This window comes from Zootoca vivipara, chromosome 1, assembly GCF_965207765.1.
Source record: "Zootoca vivipara chromosome 1, rZooViv2.hap1.1, whole genome shotgun sequence".
NCBI classification, from domain to species: Eukaryota; Metazoa; Chordata; class Lepidosauria; order Squamata; family Lacertidae; genus Zootoca; species Zootoca vivipara.
Window position 1 is genome coordinate 89483841 of NC_142582.1, and position 20079 is coordinate 89503919.

The 20079-nt window shown below is 43.8% G+C and overlaps 2 protein-coding genes across 11 annotated transcripts in view; one reads left to right on the plus strand and one right to left on the minus strand.

Annotated features, from left to right (window-relative positions):
• Positions 1–3915, plus strand: part of TTC9 (tetratricopeptide repeat domain 9) — a 31620-nt gene extending 27705 nt beyond the window's left edge. For both annotated transcript variants that reach the window (XM_035097464.3, XM_060273742.2), the window contains exon 3: positions 2832–3915. In XM_035097464.3, coding sequence (XP_034953355.3) covers positions 2832–2911 — 80 coding nt within the window. In that variant the 3' untranslated portion in view covers positions 2912–3915. The remainder of the gene's footprint in view (positions 1–2831) is intronic.
• MAP3K9 (mitogen-activated protein kinase kinase kinase 9) overlaps positions 1–20079 on the minus strand; it is a 67729-nt gene that overhangs the window by 4754 nt on the left and 42896 nt on the right. For 6 of the 9 annotated variants that reach the window (XR_015950123.1, XR_015950122.1, XR_015950121.1 and 3 more), the window contains exon 12: positions 1415–3517. The gene's annotated coding sequence lies outside the window, so the exon portion shown is untranslated. The remainder of the gene's footprint in view (positions 1–1414; positions 3518–20079) is intronic. The other 3 variants (XR_015950125.1, XR_015950124.1, XR_015950120.1) reach the window with 1 other exon arrangement.

The window sequence follows — 20079 nt, forward strand, 5'->3', positions numbered from 1 at the left end:
CATAGTGATAGGCGCTGTGTGGAAGAGAGCACTGAGCTCCCCGAGTCAGCAGCAGCAACGCCGGCCGCAGCAGTGTTTGCTGAGTCCTTTCTTGCTTTTGGGACTTGGTTACTGTGCTGGCTTGGGATGGTGTGTGTGCAATTGCTGTTGCTGCTTCGTGTTTTTCAGCTGGATTCTCTGGGTTCTAAGCACTTTCCCCCGTTTGTTTGCGAAGCAGCACTCGGCTGCAGCCCCTGCCTCTCCCGGCGGCTGCAGGAGGCTGCAGTTGATCGCTATCTCCTTTTCCATTTCTTTTGTCTTTGAGCACCCGGCCCCGCCCCCTCTCCCCTTCGTGGAATGAAGAACGGAGTTTTAGCAGCATTTCCTCATTATAAAAAAAAGGTCAGGAACTTTTACTTTAACCTCAAAAATGGGATATTTCCTCTCTCTAAAAACAACTCTGACCTGAACACCAATAAAACGGGGGTAGATCACCTCCAGTTTATAAATCCGCAAGTAGATCGCAGTCTCCTGGAAGTTGGGCTCTATACTTTGGCTGATTGCAAGCCTTTGCATCTTTAAAAAACAAAAACCATGCGCTTCTCAGTCTTAATTTTCCTTTAATTCATCCCCCTATACCCTCCTCCAACCATTGCCTCCTTCCATTCCTTACCCCCCTCCCTCTCTCCCCACTTCCCTCACTCCTGTGCGATCTCATTGCTTTTTCTGTTGTGTTGTCTATTTTATATTTAATATTATTACCCTTTATGATGTTATTTTTTCCCTTGCGATAATTATTTATTTTTTATCTTTAACTTTCCTTTCCATATTTTTCCATATATAACTCAACACTTTCAAATTCCTTCTTAACTCTTTGGATAGAGTGCCCCCCCCCATTATTGTTGTTAATTTTACAATTCCTGGATTTTTTATGGAACCGAACAGCTTGGGTGCTTCAGAATGTGCCTTCTGTTGCTACAGGGCTATGGGGCTTCACTATTTGACCCCCCCCCAGGTTGGGATTTTTAAAGTAGCTCTGTGGGTCCCAGGGCGCAGAATCACCCACGAACCTTTCCTTTGTCTAAACAGACCTCTTCCCCCCTGACTTTGGAAGGCTGTGCTTCAAGGGTGATACCAGGGGTTTTTTAAGACCTGCGCCTCTTAAGGATTGTTACGGTCCATAACTTCCATTGCTTTCTACAGGGTTGGGGGTTTAAAGCACTGCCACCCGCACCCCACCCTGCAGGCGCTCGGAACTGGCAGCGCCAACAACGCGCCCAGCAGCGCGCAGAAGAGAGCACCGAGCATCCTGAGCCAGTGGGTCCCAGTAGTACCAGCACTTTTTTAAAAAAAAGACACCCCCTGAAAATAAGCCACTGTGTGTTTTTTTGAGGGAAAAAAGTTATAAGACGGTGTCTTAAAAAAGGGGAAACACGGTATCAAGTCTAAAAGTCCATCAAGAATCCTGTTTCCAACAGTGAACCAGCCAGAAGCTTCCAGAAGGCCCACAAGCAAGGTGTAAAGGCAGCAGCCCTCTTGTACCCAGAGGCACAGCCTGACCATGGCAAGGAGGCTTTTGATAAAATAGCTGGTGTTGCATTTGAAGTGCAAGGATTTATCATGACAGTGCCCTCCAAGATGTGCCCCAAGCAAAATCTAAAAATTCAGACCTTTGCTCTTACTCAGTGCTATTTTTCTCAGTATATTCTATTTTTCTAGAAAAAGAGGTGCCAGAACTCTCCAGGAATGCCTTCCTTGTTCTCTTAATAATGGCAATGGCGCTCCCCTGAGAGGTGCTGGAAAAGGAGTTCCATCGAGTTCCAACTGGGGAAAAAAAGCCCTGCTTTTATCCAGCAGGTGTCTTCTTAAGTTCTAGCGTGCACAGCGACCTGAGAGTAAGGCTGACTGAACTCAGCAGTGCTTACTTCTGACTGCATAAGTTCAACTTGTTAAACAGAGTGAGCTTTAACAAAAGACCTTCAGCCAGCTGAAATGCAACCTTGAGCTTTTAATTAGAAATGAAAATGATGGCACAAAAGAAGTGTTAGCATTGAAACTGCTAGTTCAAAGTAGGAAAGGAAAAGAGGCACATAAGCTTTTTCTCGATGATCTCCCTCTTCTCTGGCTCCCTTCGTGCTAACCTGTCAGATGCAAACGTTTTCACTTCACACAGCAAAGAGGACCCATCAATTATCCTGGCTCTCTGGCAGGTGACATCATTGCTCCTGCTCTGGAAAAAGTCCCAGAGCTGTGCTTGTGTGTGTCCTCCCCACTGCTCTGCACCAGTGCCTCTCTTCTATGAAGGATACATCTCAGGCTGTAGTTCCTTTTTGGACATGTCCACCTGGAGTCACTTAGCAAAGTCCAGCGTGTCCAAGAAACAGAACCAGGCGGGGTTATGCAGATGAATGGGTGGGGTTATGCTGATTGGAATGGACTCGCTTCTCAGCAGCTCCTGTTGAGTTCTATGGGACAAAGCAGATAATCTGGGGGTCAGAGCCTGCCACATGTCTGCCATGGTGTTGCTAGTGATCCCTGCAGCATGTAGACCAGCCTTTGCCAACCAGATGGCCTCCCGGTGATTTGGGCTACAATCCGCCCCAGCCTCTTCCCTGTCTCAATGATGCCTATTTCACACTTAACAACTATGGTCTAACACAGGCATAGGCAACCTTGGCCCTCCAGATGTCTTGGGACTACATTCCCATCATCCCTGACCACTGGTCCTGTTAGATAGGGATCATGGGAGTTGTAGTCCCAAAACATCTGGAGGGCCGAGGTTGCCTATGCCTGGTCTAACATGACTGGTGTCTGTGCTAAGCTGGTGTCTTTTGACCCTCTTCCCCCTGCAGATACCAACGTTGTGCGGTACATCCAGTTGACAGAGATGAAGCTTAGCAGATGTTCCCAGAGGGAAAAAGAAGCTTTGTGAGAAGGCGTCGGACTGCATGAGGGGATGTTTCCTCCCCAGATGGACTTTTCCTCTCTCATGGCTCCACCTTAGCTGACAGTCTCTTCCCACCAACTTCCTGCTTTACTTTTGATCCCAGCTGGAGTGCGGTGGGGTGTTCATTGGTATTAGAAAGAAGAGACTCAAAATCCTGGTTCTGGCTTTGGCAGCTTGACGGCACAAATCGAAGCCCTCAAAGCACAATCGATACAGCCAATGGCTTTCCGGGACTTCTGGACAAAGGTTCAAAGGGAGCGATGGAAGGCCATCTCCTCCACCTTGTGCTTTTCCCATTCGCTGCTGCTGTCACACTCACCAGCAAACAGAAGGATCACCAGCCTTTCTTCTCAAATGCAGAGGCAACAAGGAGGGCTGAGAGTCTGCAGCCGCCTCACCAGAGCCAGACCCCCGTTGGGCAGCTTTCTACACTTGCAGATTTTTACGTTCCAGCAAGAAGCGGCCTCGCATCCCACAGAGGCTTATTTGGCAATACATTCTGATGAAAGCACACTGGGGAGAAATGTACTTTAAGCAAGTACTTTATATAGAGTCCAAAAACTGGGTGGGGCTTTAGGGACATGGAAGAACCTGAAACAGAATGTGAAAGGACACTGTATTGTTTGGGGAATAAAACTGTGGAATGGTTAACTAATATCAAATACACGTTGTTTAAAACAGGCAGCAACCCCATATATTATAATTATAATAATATTTTTCGGAAGACACACCTGGTCCCTTTGACCTAAAGAGGCAGCATGACCATTGTAACTAGTCTCAGCTCAGACAGTGCAAACTGGAGCACCAAATTATGATTTTGACATCATCTCGATAACCACCCGTGGGCAAGTCACTTACCCTTTCTGTGCCTCAGTTTCTCCATCTGTACAGTGGGGACTATTAACGCCTCCCTACCTCACAGGGGGTGTTGTGAGGATTTGTTTAGTTGATGTTTGTACAGTGCTAAATATTATTATTGATACGCTGGACTGAGTCTGCAATCCTTCCGTCTCGTATTAGTGCCTCTCTGAATCGTCTCTCTTTCATTCGTATGGGGAATGCTAATGCCAGGCAGCGGTTATGCAGTGAAAACTCCTTAATCCAAAGAGCCAAAGAGGGATGGAGCAGGAAGACTTGGTTTAAGCCTCCCCTCCTCTCCTGGCCTAAGCCACTCAAATTATTATTATTATTATTATTATTATTATTATTATTATTAAAATTCTAAATCACCCTTCATCAAAGAACTACAGGGCAGTTTACAATATTAAGTGCATGTGCTTTTTAGGCTCACTTATTTCATTGGGAAACTAAACATTTTCTTAATTTTCTCTCTCATGGAAATCAACTTTTAAAAAATGTAGTTCTTCACTCAGAGGCACATTTATTATTGCCAAGTGGAATGTTGTTGTGTGTCATCATCACCCAACTCTCTGCAGACAGTTTCTGCAGTGTGAATGGTAGAAACACACTTCTCTTTCTTGCAGGGGTCAGCAAACTTTTTCAGCTGGGGGCCGGTCCGCTGTCCCTCAGACCTTGTGGGGGGCCGGACTATATTTTGAAAAAAAAGAAGGAATGAATTCCTATGCCCCACAAATAACCCAGAGATGCATTTTAAATAAAAGGACACATTCTACTCATGTAAAAACATGCTGATTCCCAGACTGCCTGCGGGCCGGATTTAGAAGGTGATTGGGCCACATCCAGCCCCCGGGCCTTAGTTTGGGGACTCCTGTTGTAGCACTTCATCATTTTTTAAAAAAATGCTTTTGGGGGCACAGCCCAGCACTCTTACACAGCTTCCTGTGGAGCAGCAGACGGAAACCTATCGAGCTAAGTGTTAATAGTGGTCCTGTTTTATGGGCAATGGTCCCTGTCACATACTACCATGCAAGTACCTTCTCACAGATATACCAGGTTATATCCAACACTATGAAATTGGTCTAAAACATACTTATAGGCTGGAGGCCAGTCAAAATCCTCATGCTGTCTTTGCATCCTGATGATGAAACAGTATTTTGTAGGTCATGTTTTTCAGTCTTCTGCAAGCTGTGGGCTATTTATTTTCCCTGAGGTTTGTGCAGTGCCCCTTGTTCTGCATATCTCCACTATCCTGAGAAAACCCTTTAATCCTGATTTTTATTTTTTGTTAGATTTACAAAAAGAAAACGCACACCAGTAAATAAATTTTAGAAACGGAGATTAGAAAGCATTTTTTTTTAATTTAAAAAAATCAAGACTCCTTGCAGTCCGCCCTGCTCTTCTTTTCTTCCCGCCCAGGGCGCCCTGCCTCAGAAACAGTTGTCATGTGGGGCTGGGCTCCGGGGGTAGCAGCCCCTCCTCCTCTTCCTCCTCCTCCTCCACTCTCCAACAGCTGCTATGAGCTGCCCAAGAGAGGAGGCCAGCAGCAGTCGCCATAGAGAGGGCATGGGATGCTCCCTTGCCGCCACTGTTCAGGAGCAGCGCCAAGCTCATCCTGCTCCCTGAGCTTGGTGGTGACAGCACTGGTAGGAAAAACAAGGACATTGCGGGGTCCAATCAGAAGACAGGATGGTTTTCATAATTCCAGGACTGTCCCTTGAAAATCGGGACACTTGGAGGGTATGGTAGCAGTATGGACCTGGGACCTCACTTTTGGTGAGCAAGGGTAGGATTTTTCTCTTTTTCAGCAACACATATTGCCGAAATTGTGCTAGCTTTGTGAATCAGCGAGCCATGAGCAACCTTGTTGCCTTTCCTTCCATGTATCAGAGAGCTGTGAGCTGTCAGTGGGAAGTCGAGTCAGTGTGGTATGGTGGTTAAAGCGCCAGACCAAGACACGAGAGACCAGAGTTCAAATCCCCACTTGGCCAGGAAATTCACTGGGTGACCTTGGGCCAGTTACTGCCTCTCAGCCTAGCCTTCCTCACAGGGTTCTTGTGCAGATAAAATGGAAATGGGAAGAACCATGTATGCCACCTTGAGCTGCTTGGACATAAAAGGTGGGGCGTTTAAATCAATAAATAAGAGGCAGAAGTGAGTGGCAGGCTGGATGGAGGCCGAAATCCCTTCAGGATTCCACACAACTTCAGACTTTTCCTGGTCTAGAGCCAGCCATTGGTTTCCTCATTCCAGCTTTAGGGAAAGAGAGGCCACTTTTACCATTTCCATACTTGCATGAAATCAATTAGTTTATAACCATATGTGATTTAGGCCTTGGTTGTCACATTAATTTGCAGTGCATTATTAAGGCCACTATGGGGTCTTTATATCATGCCTTCCTGCATCCCCGTGTGATAAATAATATGCCTCCATGGGGTTGTTGTTTTTTTAAAGCATGCCAGAATCCATTTCAGTTTTCAGAGTTTCCCCTTGACATGGTGAAGACACACAAGAGTGCCTTCAAGTATAATATTGACTACACAAAACTGATACAGTGAAACACACACATAGCAACTCCTCCCACCCTTAAAAAAAGGAGGGGAGAAATGTTTGGGGGAAATTGCTACAGCCGTTGGACAGCTTTTTCACCACACACATGCTTGCATTTGAAGAGACCAAAGACATACAGAGAAAGGGGCAAGCCATTGCCACAGACAGAGTAGAACAAAACAAGATTGGAACAGGCCCCGAGTGAAGGCAATGTAGTGCACATAGAGAGACTGACTTCCTTTTGCCTACCCATTAAAAACAACAATACTTAGGTTGCACCGAGACTTCTAACTGTTATCAGATGGAATTGCCCTTTAAAAGTTTCTAAATGGCTACCTTCATAAAGTTCTTAGCTTGGCTTCATTCACTTGCTCAGAAGGATGCCCAGCTGAACAAAGATCCAGGTCTTGACAAGCCTTCCAAAGAACAGAAGTGAACTACAGGAAAGTTAATCGCTTCGAAATAGAAGATGATTGCGTGACTTGATGCTTTTTCTATTAATATTTACTGTAGGAGGAAATGAAAGAACACCTGCAGATGTAATGATACCACTCACTTCACATTTGCTATTGGGCAGGCATACATTTCTGTCAACCATTATATATGTGTGTGGGTGGCTGCTTGGCGCTGTGTGTGTGTGTGTGTGTGTGTGTGTGTGTGTGTGTGTGTGTGTATGCGTGCACATAGGTTTTCGGTTTGTTTCTTAAGCCACAACAAATTGACTCAAAAAAGAGAGAGAGAGAGGCACAAGTCGCTTCAAATCCACATTAAACTCCCATGTGGATGATGCAGGAATAGTCAGGCCTGGATTAGACAAGAGGGCAAAGCAGCTAAGAAGGGAATTTGGCAGACTTTGATAATATGGTACCTTGAGTGAGGACAACATTTGATTGCCCCACCCTTTTTAACATGCCCTCCTCCCTCTCGCCTTCCATCCTGTGTCCCTTTTTCGGTGCCTCCTCAGCCAGGCACCCTGTGAAGGGGAACTGCCCGCCCCACCCTAAATCCAGCATTGGGTACATCATCACCATTTGGGCCTCGGAGAAATGAAGTTATGCATTAGACACCCTCTAATTTGTGATAAGACACCCTCTAATTTTTAAAACAACAGAAGCTTTCTTCATATGTTACTTGCCTGAAGGAACACAGACAAGAGAGGGCTGTGGAGTTGCACATTTAGACTTGGCCCTGAGGTTGTGTGGCTCCTTTCAGCCCATCACATGCTGAGGGAGAACCTCTGCAGCCAAAGAAGTAGGTGTATATAAGCAACCTTTCCAATTATTACTATTATTATTATTTTCCCCAAGGCAAAAGTGTGAAAAAGTGATAATAAAAAAATAGATGGAAATCTCCATCAAAATTAAAATTATGAAACAGGGAACAATAATAAAAAGCGGTGAAAATGCAATAACGTCATTTCAATTTAGCCAGTCAGTTTAGCGTGAAATTTAAACAGCCGCAAGAAAAACATAACACAAGCCTGACTTTAGTGATGGTTGGTGCACATTGGGACTGGTAGGGTGGAAAGCAAGGAGATCAACAGCCAGAGCCAATGACAGCCAGAGCCAATGACAGGCAGAGCAAACTCATTCTGGTTTTGTTCCCATCCTCTTCCCTGCTGAGATCTACAAGCGCAACACAGAGACTAAGAAGGAAACTGTCAGGCAGCTCCACCTCCTGGGCTGGTTGTAAGAAGGCAGGTGAGTAGGGACTGACTTAAGGCAGACAGAGATTGATGGGGCAGTGTCTCATGGACACTGATGGAGCAGCCTCAACTGCCTAACCACTGCAAAACAGAACTATTAAAGCACTGCAAAACAGAACTATTTTCAAGACTCGTGTATCTCCTTAGGAAGAGAATTCTGTAACTGCCCGAAATCCTTGTCTTTATCTTTTCTGCCTGGCAACCTAACCATCCCCTCCATGGCTGTTCTTTATATCTGGGTAGGTTCATATGGGTGCAGACAATTCTTTGAGTAGCTTGGCCCCAAACTGTTCAGGGCTTTAAAACTGACAAAATGGAGGGGTCTTGCTTCTTCCATAGCCACAGCCTTGGATCCCAGCAGAAATCAAACATGGGTCTCTGGGCTGCATCAATAGGAGTATAGCATCTAGATCAAGGGAAGTAATAGTACCACTGTATTCTGCTCTGGTCAGACCTCACCTGGAGTACTGTGTCCAGTTCTGGGCACCACAGTTCAAGAAGGATACTGACGACAAGCTGGAACGTGTCCAGAAGAGGGCAACCAAAATGGTCAAAGGCCTGGAAATGATGCCTTATGAGGAACGGCTTAGGGAGCTGGGTATGTTTAGCCTGGAGAAGAGAAGGTTAAGGGGTGATATGATAGCCATGTTCAAATATATAAAAGGATGTCATATAGAGGAGGGAGAAAGATTGTTTTCTGCTGCTCCAGAGAAGCGGACACGGAGCAATGGATTCAAACTACAAGAAAGAAGATTCCACCTAAACATTAGGAAGAACTTCCTGACAGTAAGAGCTGTTCGGCAGTGGAATTTGCTACCAAGGAGTGTGGTGGAGTCTCCTTCTTTGGAGGTCTTTAAGCAGAGGCTTGACAGGCATATGTCAAGAATGCTTTGATGGTGTTTCCTGCTTGGCAGGGGGTTGGACTGGATGGCCCTTGTGGTCTCTTCCAACTCTATGATTCTATGATTCTCTCTCTGCCTTGCCATCTTCCAGCTCTCGCATCTAGCTTCTAGCTCAACTCTCAACTCTCTGGCCATTTGTATTTCTAACTAGCAGACAGAGAGGGAACTGTCTCTAGAACAGAGGCACTTCCTTTGTTCCCTTAAGGATCCATACTTGCTGTTTTTTTTTTAGTTGTGTCCAACTCTTTGTGACCCCATGGATCAGAGCACGCCAGGCACTCCTGTCTTCCACTGCCTCCCGCAGTTTGGTCAGACTCATGTTGGTGGCTTCAATACTTAGGATCCATACTTATTGGTCCATTAACAGGCTGGCCTGGCTATTCCAAGAATTAGAAGGCGGGCCCAAGCATTATAAGGGTCTGGGCCTACCCCCCTCCAAACTCATAACAATACAGAAGGGCAGCTTCCATGGATGATTCAAGTTTCTCTCCTTTTCTGTTAGTTGATAGAGATGATAATGTGTCCTTAGCAGTGGTATAACCTTGCTGCAGCCAACTTTAGACTTCTCTGTTTTCTGCTCTGAACTTATTTATAAATTCATGCATTCTCAGCAACCCCTACTCGAATGTTGGCATTAAGCACGCAGTTTAAATGCATTGTAATTGCTGACAAAACTTTTAATGTTCAGCTTACCCAGAAGGAAACATATGGACAAATGTCTTTCCCGATTTTGCTTAGCAAAGGCAGCTGGGGATTTGAAGCTGGAGGTAGATGCTGATCACAAAGGGTTTCCCCCCCTTCCCCCCCATGCCATCTTTCAAGCAACAATGGCTCACAAGGCTAGCTGATTTGTCAGCCATTTTCATTCCTTTCTAGGTTTTGACAACCTGAGACAGACAGCTTGGAACAAACTTGGGGAGAGTCAGCTTCCTGGGCAAATTGTAGGAGTCAGCTTGTTCAGAGAACCTTGCAGAAATAATACAGAGCTATTTTGCGGCATTGCATTAATCAGTAAAAAAGTATTCCTGGGGTGTTTTGAAGTGTAACAACTGCTATAGGAAGAAGGCTAGCTACTTCCTTGAAGTTTATATTGTGAAAGGAAGACAAAGAGCATTTTATTTGGTGTGTTTTCACAACACAATAGCTCTAGGAAAAGGGAACAAAATCAAGACTTTGTGTTTGTCACTCTCACCCAAACCTTTGAGCAAAGATGGGTTCCTGGGAAGAAGCTCGTGTATTTGGCTGCTTGGAGAGATGTCAGCATGGCTCAGTTTTCCCATGGAGTGATGAGGGCGTACAATAAGAATCATAGTAAAAGAGCAGAACTTTTTGTGACACAAATGGCACAAAGTAGGCTTTGTATCTTGGTAGCGCTCCTTTCAGGTGACAGAAAGCAGAAGAGAAGGCTGTATGCCTGAGTCCCTTCTAATTCCTAGATTCAACATGAATTCAATTGCTGGACTAGCCAGGCAAGTTTATTGGAAATGGCCTCAATATGGGTCATTAAGGCAACAAACAAAGTGGCTCTGTGCCAGAGATCAAATGGGTTGGCCCCTTCTCTCAACTGTCTGCCAGAAAGACAAAAGTCAGAACTGAGGTGTGTGAGCTAGAAGCAGGCTAGGCAGCTGAGAGACATGCCTGATTGTGGGAGAAGCAAGACCCTCTTGGGGTGTTAATGCTGTGAGCCCCTCCATCGTAGACTCAGGTTGTATGTGTGTGTAAATAAACCATACATTATAAAAACACAACAGTCTCTGCTGTCCCTCATTATGAGGAAACCAAATCCTGGGAACCCCTGGAATCTCACACCACTCAGATTGGGGTGCCATGCGACAATTACAAGTGACAACAATAACCCCCCAATTTTATATTGTATTCATATTCTTTGCCACTGTATTGCATTTCATTTAAGCTGTAAGCAGTTCTGGGTGCTCCATGAGTAGAAGAGATGGGGTAAAAGCAACCACAGAATAACTTTGCAAATTCTCATATTTGCTCATTTTATACCATTAGCGTAATTCATGCAAATTGTAAAAATTAAGATTTTCTTGGCAGAATGTTTATTCAATTTGGCCCCCCCCCCAAAAAAATGGAAGTTTGGTTATAGCACCATCTAAGCCACAAACTCATGAGAGAGTTCCATTGCCTGATAGTTACTCTATTTCAGATTGCCAATATACAGTAGTTCCTTCTTTCCTTCCAGTAGACAACTGACAATTTCACTAAGTAGGGAAAGAACAAGTGGGCTTTTTAACCACAGATAGTATTTCTGTGCTAACATCAGCAGATATGATCTAGCTCTCAGAACGGGGAGATATTGCTATTTATCAGGAGCCCCTGTCCCGGGAATATAATTAGAAAACGTTCTTAATTGGACTGTGAAGATGAGTTCTGTATTTCTTTTTGCTTGTTCAGCTTATTGTATGGTCGAACAAGACATTCACTTTGAGAGGAGATTGCAGACTTTAAAGAGGGAAAAGGAAGTGTCAGCTCAATATGCCTTGTCGGAATCTGAACAGCTATGATTTCACAAGGCTGAGGAATCCCTCTGTCCTCTATTTAGAAACATATCATGGGAAATATTCAAAGGAAAAAAGATGATTAATCTCCAGGGGTGGCTGTGCAGTGGATGAATATTAACAACATCATAAACTCTGCCTGGACTGCTTGACTACTCTGTACTCACAAAGGCTTTTGTTTCTGCAGTATCCAAAATGAAGACAACACATTAACTAGAGTGAAGATTAAACACTCAAGTGACATAGAAGCCACACCTGCAGGAACAAGAAATATAAATGGATAAGGGCATCTGAGCCAATTCCAACAGTTGGAGTGGCTTTAGATCAGAGGTGGTTCATGTGTTGTCCCCCAGATGTTGGTGGGACTCCAGCTCTCATCAGCCCCAGGCATTATTGCAAATTTGTATTATGTTTTGAATGCTTGTTGTAAGCCACTTTGGACACAGCTGATGGTAGAAAAGTGGCATATAAGTAATCTTAATCAATCAATCAAATTATCAGGGGTGATGATGAGAGAGACAGCCCACAGAAAACTTTTGGACCCTTAACTGAAGCTGTCATATCACTGTCCTGTCAACACAGGTGGCAAGATTGACATGCTGTGCACATTTTTTATATGTTCACACAACACAGACTAAATCAGAATGCCTCAGCCATGAGATATCTGGGAAACGTTTATCTCCATTCCCATTGAATTGCTGAGAAAACTGCAATGGTTTCCACAAAATCCTTTGAGCATGCTGGTAGCCATATATTCCATTTATTTTGTATACTTAGTCAGGGTAATTAAGAGGAATGAAAGGGGGAAAAGATCCGTCCAAATGTTCCTGCAAACTAGGGAGTTTGGTGCAAAATGATATGAGTTTGCGCATATATCACAATTGAATTACTTGTCCCTGCTATTCTACCAGAGCTTTTCCCAAAGATGCTGCATTTGCTTCAGCAGATGTGTGAAATTCCAAAAAGTATTACACAAAGTGGCCAGAAAAAATAAAAACAAAGGTCTTTGTTGCCACTTTGTAAACAGTACAAGACTCTGAAAATAGGCTCTTAGATCATTGCATACAGAGATTTTTTAAATATGGCATCAAATACAAGGTCCACTGGGAATGGCTGCACATGAGAGCTCCTGATCAGAACTCCCTTGGACAGGTGATCTCTGCCTTGAGCAGGGCTTGCTTTTGGCACTGCATTTAGCATCAAATGCAAGACCTGCCCCAGATTCTTCTTTTACAGTAAGGGCTGGAATGGAAGCCTCGGGAGTGCATGCTCAGCATGCTCCCAATTCTTCATTTGAAGCATAATCACCTGATGACAAATGACATCAGGTGATTGGCAGGTGGGTGCCTCTACTTTTATGTCAAACCTGGCCAACAGTTTGGATGTAGTCTGCCTGCTACTTCCAGTTCATCCCTCCTGCTCTACATAGATGGCTGTTTGAGGAACTGAGCATGCAAATCCTTGAGCAGTCAGCCTAACAGGTTGTGACAGATATACCATTGCTGGGTTTTTTTGCCACTGCAGGCAGCTTTTTAATTGGAAGAGAATATATGCATTTATATCAGCCATTAAAAGGCACCTGTAGCAAGGGAAGCAAAAGCACAGAGATGGATGGTGGTGTGCTAGAGTGTCTTAATAAACATGTGTGCTCCTGTTTCTTCAATAGGAACATGCAGAGCTTCTTTAGTTGGAAACACCTCTTGCCAAAAAGATAAAATGTCAAAGTGTTTCATCGGTGAGTAAAGACCCTGTGAAATGTTTTCCGTCACATGTAAAACTAGCTGGAAGGAGCTGCAGAAACTCAAGTATGATTGTTGCTGAATACAAGAACAGTTTCCGATGCTGAATAATTCATCTGAAGCCAGGAGCAGCCAATGAGTCAACGAACAAAAGCAGTGTACAATGCAACATAATTATGAAGTGGCGGCAGCAAGTGGAACACACAGATGGAGCTTTCAGATCCACTGATTATGACATCAGACACCAGGCAATAATGCCAGATGAGCACCCTAGTCTGTTTTCATCTTTAATAATGGTGCTTTGTTCTTGTAAGATGAGCCTCTTAAAACTGCTTTTAATCCTTGATTACACTTCACAGGATCACTGTGAGACACCCAAGCAGCAACCTTTGTAATCACAGGGAGAGAAATTATTTTTAAATGCTTTCCCCACCTTTAAAGGTCCCTGCTGGGTATTGATGCTTGGCTGTTGACTGAAGAGTGAATATAGCTGCACAGGAAACATTGGTGCGTGATGCCAAACAATTTACATACACCTCAGTGATAAAGTGCAAGCTATAAACCCTGGGTACCTGAATTGCTCAAGTAGTTCTATACTAGGGGTTGCCATACATCTGGAATTTCCTGTCCAGGTTTTCACTTTTTGAAATATGGCAACCCTACCCTATACTATGGGACCCAGGTGGCGCTGTGGGTTAAACCACAGAGTCTAGGGCTTGCTGATCAGAAGGTCGGCGGTTCGAATCCCTGCAACGGGGTGAGCTCCCGTTGCTCGCTCCCAGCTCCTGCCCACCTAGCAGTTCGAAAGCACATCAAAGTGCAAGTAGATAAATAGCAGGAAGGTAAACGGTGTTTCCATGCGCTGCTCTGGTTCACCAGAAGCAGCTTTGTCATGCTGACCACATGACCCGGAAGCTGACTGCGGACAAACGCCGGCTCCCTTGGCCTATAGAGCGAGATGAGCGTGCAACCCCAGAGTTGGACATGACTGGACCTGATTGTCAGGGGCCCCTTTACCTTTACCTTTTACCCCATAATGGCATATAGATAAAAGGATTTTTATTATGTTTGGTTTAGCAGTTTACATTGAAACCAGAAAAAAGGAAAACAGCAGCTGCTGGGAAGCTACAAGTGGGTAGTTTGATGTTTTGCCGTCCAGAATGTACAGGGATTCTAGGAAGGAGCAACAGACATGTTAGGGTCAAAAACCACCTGTCTGCAAATAATGCAGCTCATCTCTTTAGAACCTCCTCCCAGAAGGATTTCAATGGTGAGCATAATGGTGCCAAAAGACACCATTATTATCTCATTATTATTTCTTCAGCATAAGACACTACGAGAGCATTGGATATGACCCATAAGCTATTGTGTAAAACCAATGGTGAATTAACAGAGTTTTCCTGAATATAAGCTGGCACAAAGGTAAATGGTTTTGTGGACCATTATCCATCTGGCCAATTGAGCTATAGCCAGGTCAGCTCCCACATCTCTCTCCCCAGACTGCCTCCAAACCCATAAAACGAGAGAACGAGGCTTCCAAAATGATAGAATAAATCAAAGAGACCATGTCCTTCTGGTGACCTCACCGCCAAGCTTTCAAAAGCTATCAGAGACCTCTTTGCTTGACCTTTAATGGTGACATCTGATAGAAAATAGCTGGACTGATGAAGTTTTAACCTGTTTTAACTAGAACTCCTAAATCTCCTTGAGTGCTGTAGTTTAGTCACTGGGAAATTGTTCGGAAAATTTTAAGGCATGCACTTAAAACTGTAACAATGAAAGAGACATCAGTGATGCTTCAAATCAGACATTTGTCTAACACAAGATCCTGTACACATGTACAGCTGTATGCACTTTGATATGTCTACTTTGTTCAATCAGATTATATGGAAGCAGCTGCTTGCTTTTTTTTTTTAATGGGGCTTCCTTCCACTTCTCCCACGATGCCTCTCCCAAATCTACTCTGGAGGGTCAGGAATATCCCCCAGAACAGGGCACAGGGGGAACTTGTGCTGATGGAACAATCAGAAGACTGTTACGTTGAATCCCCCTCCTAATTTCCCAGTATGTCTTTTAGGGTGGTATTCAACCACATTTTACTCCGAGTACACCCATTAAAATTCATGAACACAACCAAGTTAGGTCCGTTAATTTCAATGGGTCTGCTCTGAGTACAATTTAGCTGAATACCAATCCTGATGTTTTAATCTAGTTATCAGAGCATTTAGTTTATTGTGCTAAGGTTTTGGTTATGGGGGAGGGATGGTTTTTACTAGAAGTAACAGAGCTTCATGTGAGATAAACAGGAGTTACTTACCAGGGACTAACGAAGGAAGCAGCGGGGTGGGGGGTTAAGAACAAAGCACCTATCTGTAATGTTGTCACTTGATGCCCCAGTATACCACAGAGTATAATCTCTTGTGCTTCCAAGTCTCAGAGGATTTAGGCATATTTCTGATATAACTTCCATATATTTTTCCTTGAGCAAATTTGTACCTTAGATATACTGTCGTTGATCCTAAAGGCAAGTGACGGTCTGCTGCACTCAGTCACTCTGAATAAATTTCCTGGCTACAAAAGGCCTTCAAGATGAGATTGATCTAAAAATGTGGGATTCTCTTCTGATGCTCATTCATCTATTGCATACAATAATAGGATGCCTGCTGAAAAACTGTCTTGACATTAGAAGTAATGAACAGGATTTTTTTGTTTGTTCATAACTTACCAGAATCCTGTAACCCATGGCCTCAAAAGCAGTGAGTAGAAAATGGATCATATCTCAAGAGACCGATCATTCACATACAAATGTTTAAGATATTCTCAAATCTTTTCCTACATTGTCATAAAAACCCTATGAGACAAAACCCTGTGGGCGTTTTATCTTCCATTTCCTTACACACAGTCACTATGTTTCTCAGGAAATTAAAGGCGTTTCTCAACCGGATGCCACCAACAGATTAATTAAGATTGTTTCTGAAGTCTCATTTAATTATCTAAATTGATGACAAATTTGGCAATTAAGGAATTTATCTAGGTTTCACTTTGTTGAGCAGAGTGGGAGAGAAGGGATATGGGGGCATGTCTAGCAACTGCTTCTACTACATAATACAGCTTTAAAATTGTGTGGTTTAGTAATAATAATAATAATAATAATAATTTACAGTGGTACCTCGGGTACTTAATTCATTCTGGAGGTCCGTTCTTAACCTGAAACTGTTCTTAACCTGAGGTACCACTTTAGCTAATGGGGCCTCCCACTGCCGCCGCACGATTTCTGTTCTCATCCTGAAGCAAAGTTCTTAACCCGAGGTACTATTTATGGGTTAGCGGAGTCTGTAACCTGAAGCGTCTGTAACCTGAAGCATCTGTAACCCAAGGTACCACTGTATTATTTCTACTCTGAATATTTCGCTTTTTCCAACAAAAGATTAAAATTACATAGAACTAGGGAGGACTGGGATCCAATCCTTGTTCTGCTAGGTGGTCTCAGAACACTATTTTGCAGTCTAACATTCCTAACTTAACTCACAGGAATGTTCTTTGAGGATAAAATCCCAGCAAGGCTGTCACGAACTTCTTGGAGAAAACAGAAGGATACAAATAATACTGTTATGAGTTTGTGGGTGCCAGGCCCCTCTTTTCCCTGAATACAGCAAGTGTAAAAATCTAATCAAGCCTTCTGATCCCTAGATCCATCAAGTGTTAAAATATAAGCCAGGCTAGTTTCCTGTTGAGGCGATCGCCTGGGCGATGGGCCATTAATTACAAATGAAAGGGGGCTCAGTGCCAGAGGGCAACTGGGTGGGGCCCCTCTTTCAACTCTGAGATAGTTAGAGGGACAAAAGCCTGAGTTTAGAGTTGAAAGGGGCTGTGATGTGAACTAGAAGCAAAGCAGCAAGCTGGAAAGCACCGTCAGACAGCAATGTTTGATTTCTATTTGAATCCAAAGTTGTGGCTATGAAAGAAGCAAGACTCTTCTGGGCTGTTGATGCTGTGAACCCCTCCATCGTAGGTTCACCTTCTATATATGTGTAAACCATATATATGTGCAAACAATATATCATAAAGACATCACAGATTCCACTGTGCCTCATTCCAAAAAGAAGCATGAACTCTGGCTAAGTGCCCAGAACCCTTGAAATCTCGCACCACTCAGAGATAGGGGTGGCATGCAACAATACTAATACAAGCTGGAACACAAAGCCCTGGTTCTAAGGGACAAAGCCAGAATGCCTCAACTCTATTTCTCAAATTTCTCTTGGAACTTACCCAAACTGGGGTGGGGGAGGCAGAAGCTGCAGAGCTATTGCATGAAGACAGTATCAAACGCACATGTAATGGACTGTGGACATGGCATGTGGAAGGAGGTTAGCTTTGCAGTAAGGGTACAAAATTACGGTTCATTTGTTTTTGTTTTTTAAAAAAGTATCAAGGGAGATAAACAACATGAGCAGTGGAGCATCTAGTCTTCAAAGCTCTAAAATACAAAAAATTAAAGTTCACAAAATGTCAAGCCATTGCTTGCTTTTTAAAGGTAACAATAAAAACAGCAAACAAATTCAAGTCTGCCCACTTTTCACCAGCCCTTCCTAGAACTTTTGGTGCTTCCTCACTTCCCTAATATACTAAAGGCAAAATATCCATTATCTTCCACAAACCACCAGTTTTACCAGGGTCATATTCAAGGATGCTGTTGATCTCCAGAGATGCTCAGTTTGCAATGCAAAGCAATCGTGAGAGAAAGTTTACATAAATAATAAGTGTGTATTAGCTGACAGATGCCTGTATACTGATTTATGAAACTGATTTATACTCAAGGAGTAGTTGTGGGAAAATAGTTTAGGTTCAAAGGTCTAGCTCCTCAGAGAAATTAGATTTCCACATGACTTGTTCAAGCTAAGGCAGGAACAGTTCACAGAGTCCCTGGAAAAGCTTATAGATATTCCCTACACACCTGATATCCTCAATTCCTTTAACATCTCAGTTGAATAATCCTAGTTGCTGGGTATAATCCAGTGAAAAGTCTAATGGAGCTGCAGAATCAATGGACACAATCTCTTCAAAATGTATTACTGCAGAATCTAAATCCTTGCAGATTCATCAGCTATAGCTGGAGATCCTGAATACTCTCCGTGATCCCTTCAATCTAAAAGACATTTTTGCCACCTTTGGGCTGCCTGAACATACTGTAGATAAACGTTCCTTTATCAGCAGTCACTGTGAAATAGCAAACAGCAGCAGAGCTTCGTTTTTTTGCTTATCAGACAGTACAGAACTTTAGAAACCCTGAACAGCTGATTACAGATGCTACTTAAGTCCAAGTGATGCAGCGTTCAATGTATTTCAAACTTCGTTATCAACAGCTCAAAGTAAACCACTCTAGCTGTGGCATTTGATCTCACATAATGCCTAAGTGTTCGTTTGCATGCATTAAAGATTCATCTGCACCCCATTAAGAGATTTAAGTATGGAAGACCACCAAGGAGGAGGGTCAACACTGAAAAATGACCACTCTAGTAAAAAAAGAAGAGTGAAATCTGAATAAGGCATCCCCCATCCAAAGTAAAATATTTGTATGAGTAGTAATTTAGCTTAGAAAAAAGGTCAGTTATATAACACTGTGCATGGTGTGAAGAAAGTGGACAATAAAAGTTTCTCATTCTCTCATATTAGAGCCACTAGACCAGAATTGGACAGATTCTGGACAGACAAAAGAAACTACTTCTTCACAGAGTGCATAGCTGAACTATATAATTCATTCCTGCAAGATGTAGGATGTCTACCAATTCAGATGGTTTTAAATGTGGATTAGACCATTTCATAGCAGATGAGGCTATCCGTGGCCACCACCCAGAACTGTCTACTATCTCTACTATCAGAGACACTTTGCTTCCCCATAGCATCTGGATGGTCACTGTGAGAACAAGGCTGGAGACTCGGTGTGCCTTTGGCCGGACCCAGCAGGGCCCTTCTTACATTATTGGGGGTGGGTCCCTGAAAAGAGGGACCCAGGTGGTGCTGTGGTTAAACCACTGAGCCTAGGGCTTGCTGATCAGAAGGTCGGCGGTTCGAATCCCTGTGATGGGGTGAGCTCCCGTTGCTTGGTCCCAGCTCCTGCCAACCTAGCAGTTCGAAAGCACGTCAAAATGCAAGTAGATAAATAGGAACCGCTACAGCGGGAAGGTAAACGGCGTTTCCATGTGCTGCTCTGGTTTGCCAGGAGCGGCTTTGTCATGCTGGCCACATGACCTGGAAGCTATACGCAGGCTCCCTCGGCCAATAATGCGAGATGAGCGCGCAACCCCAGAGTTGGTCACGACTGGACCTAATGGTCAGGGGTCCCTTTACCTTTACCCTTTACCCTGAAAAGAGGGGCAGCTGAAGCAAAGGGAATAGATGCCCTCCCTGCCTGCATCATCATAACCATCTTTACACTATTAAGCTGCCTTCCCAAAGCCAAGTAAAGGAGGTGCTGGACTTTGGAAAGGAGGTGTCAGGGCTCTGGCAGGGTCCTAGAGTCCTCCTGTCTCCTTCCCAAAGCCTAGTTAGCATTTTCCCAAAAATTGGGTCAAATGACTTACATCTCATCCTTCAGGTGAACTTAGACCCTTCAAACTATGCAGTGGAATGCATCTTTAGTTTAAGGGGCGGGGGTAGAAGTCTGCTTCCAAGGATATGCATCAGTTGAGGATAATTCTATACCAACAGCCCCAGGGCATTTTCATTCCCATGAAAGTTTTTACCATATATTATGTCACAGAGTTAGAACAGATTAATTCCAGGAGATACATGCTGGATACATGCATCATGCTTAATCCATTCTTCCTGATCTCCCAAACTAATTTCATTATCATCTTGAGTTCATCCATTCTCTTTCACC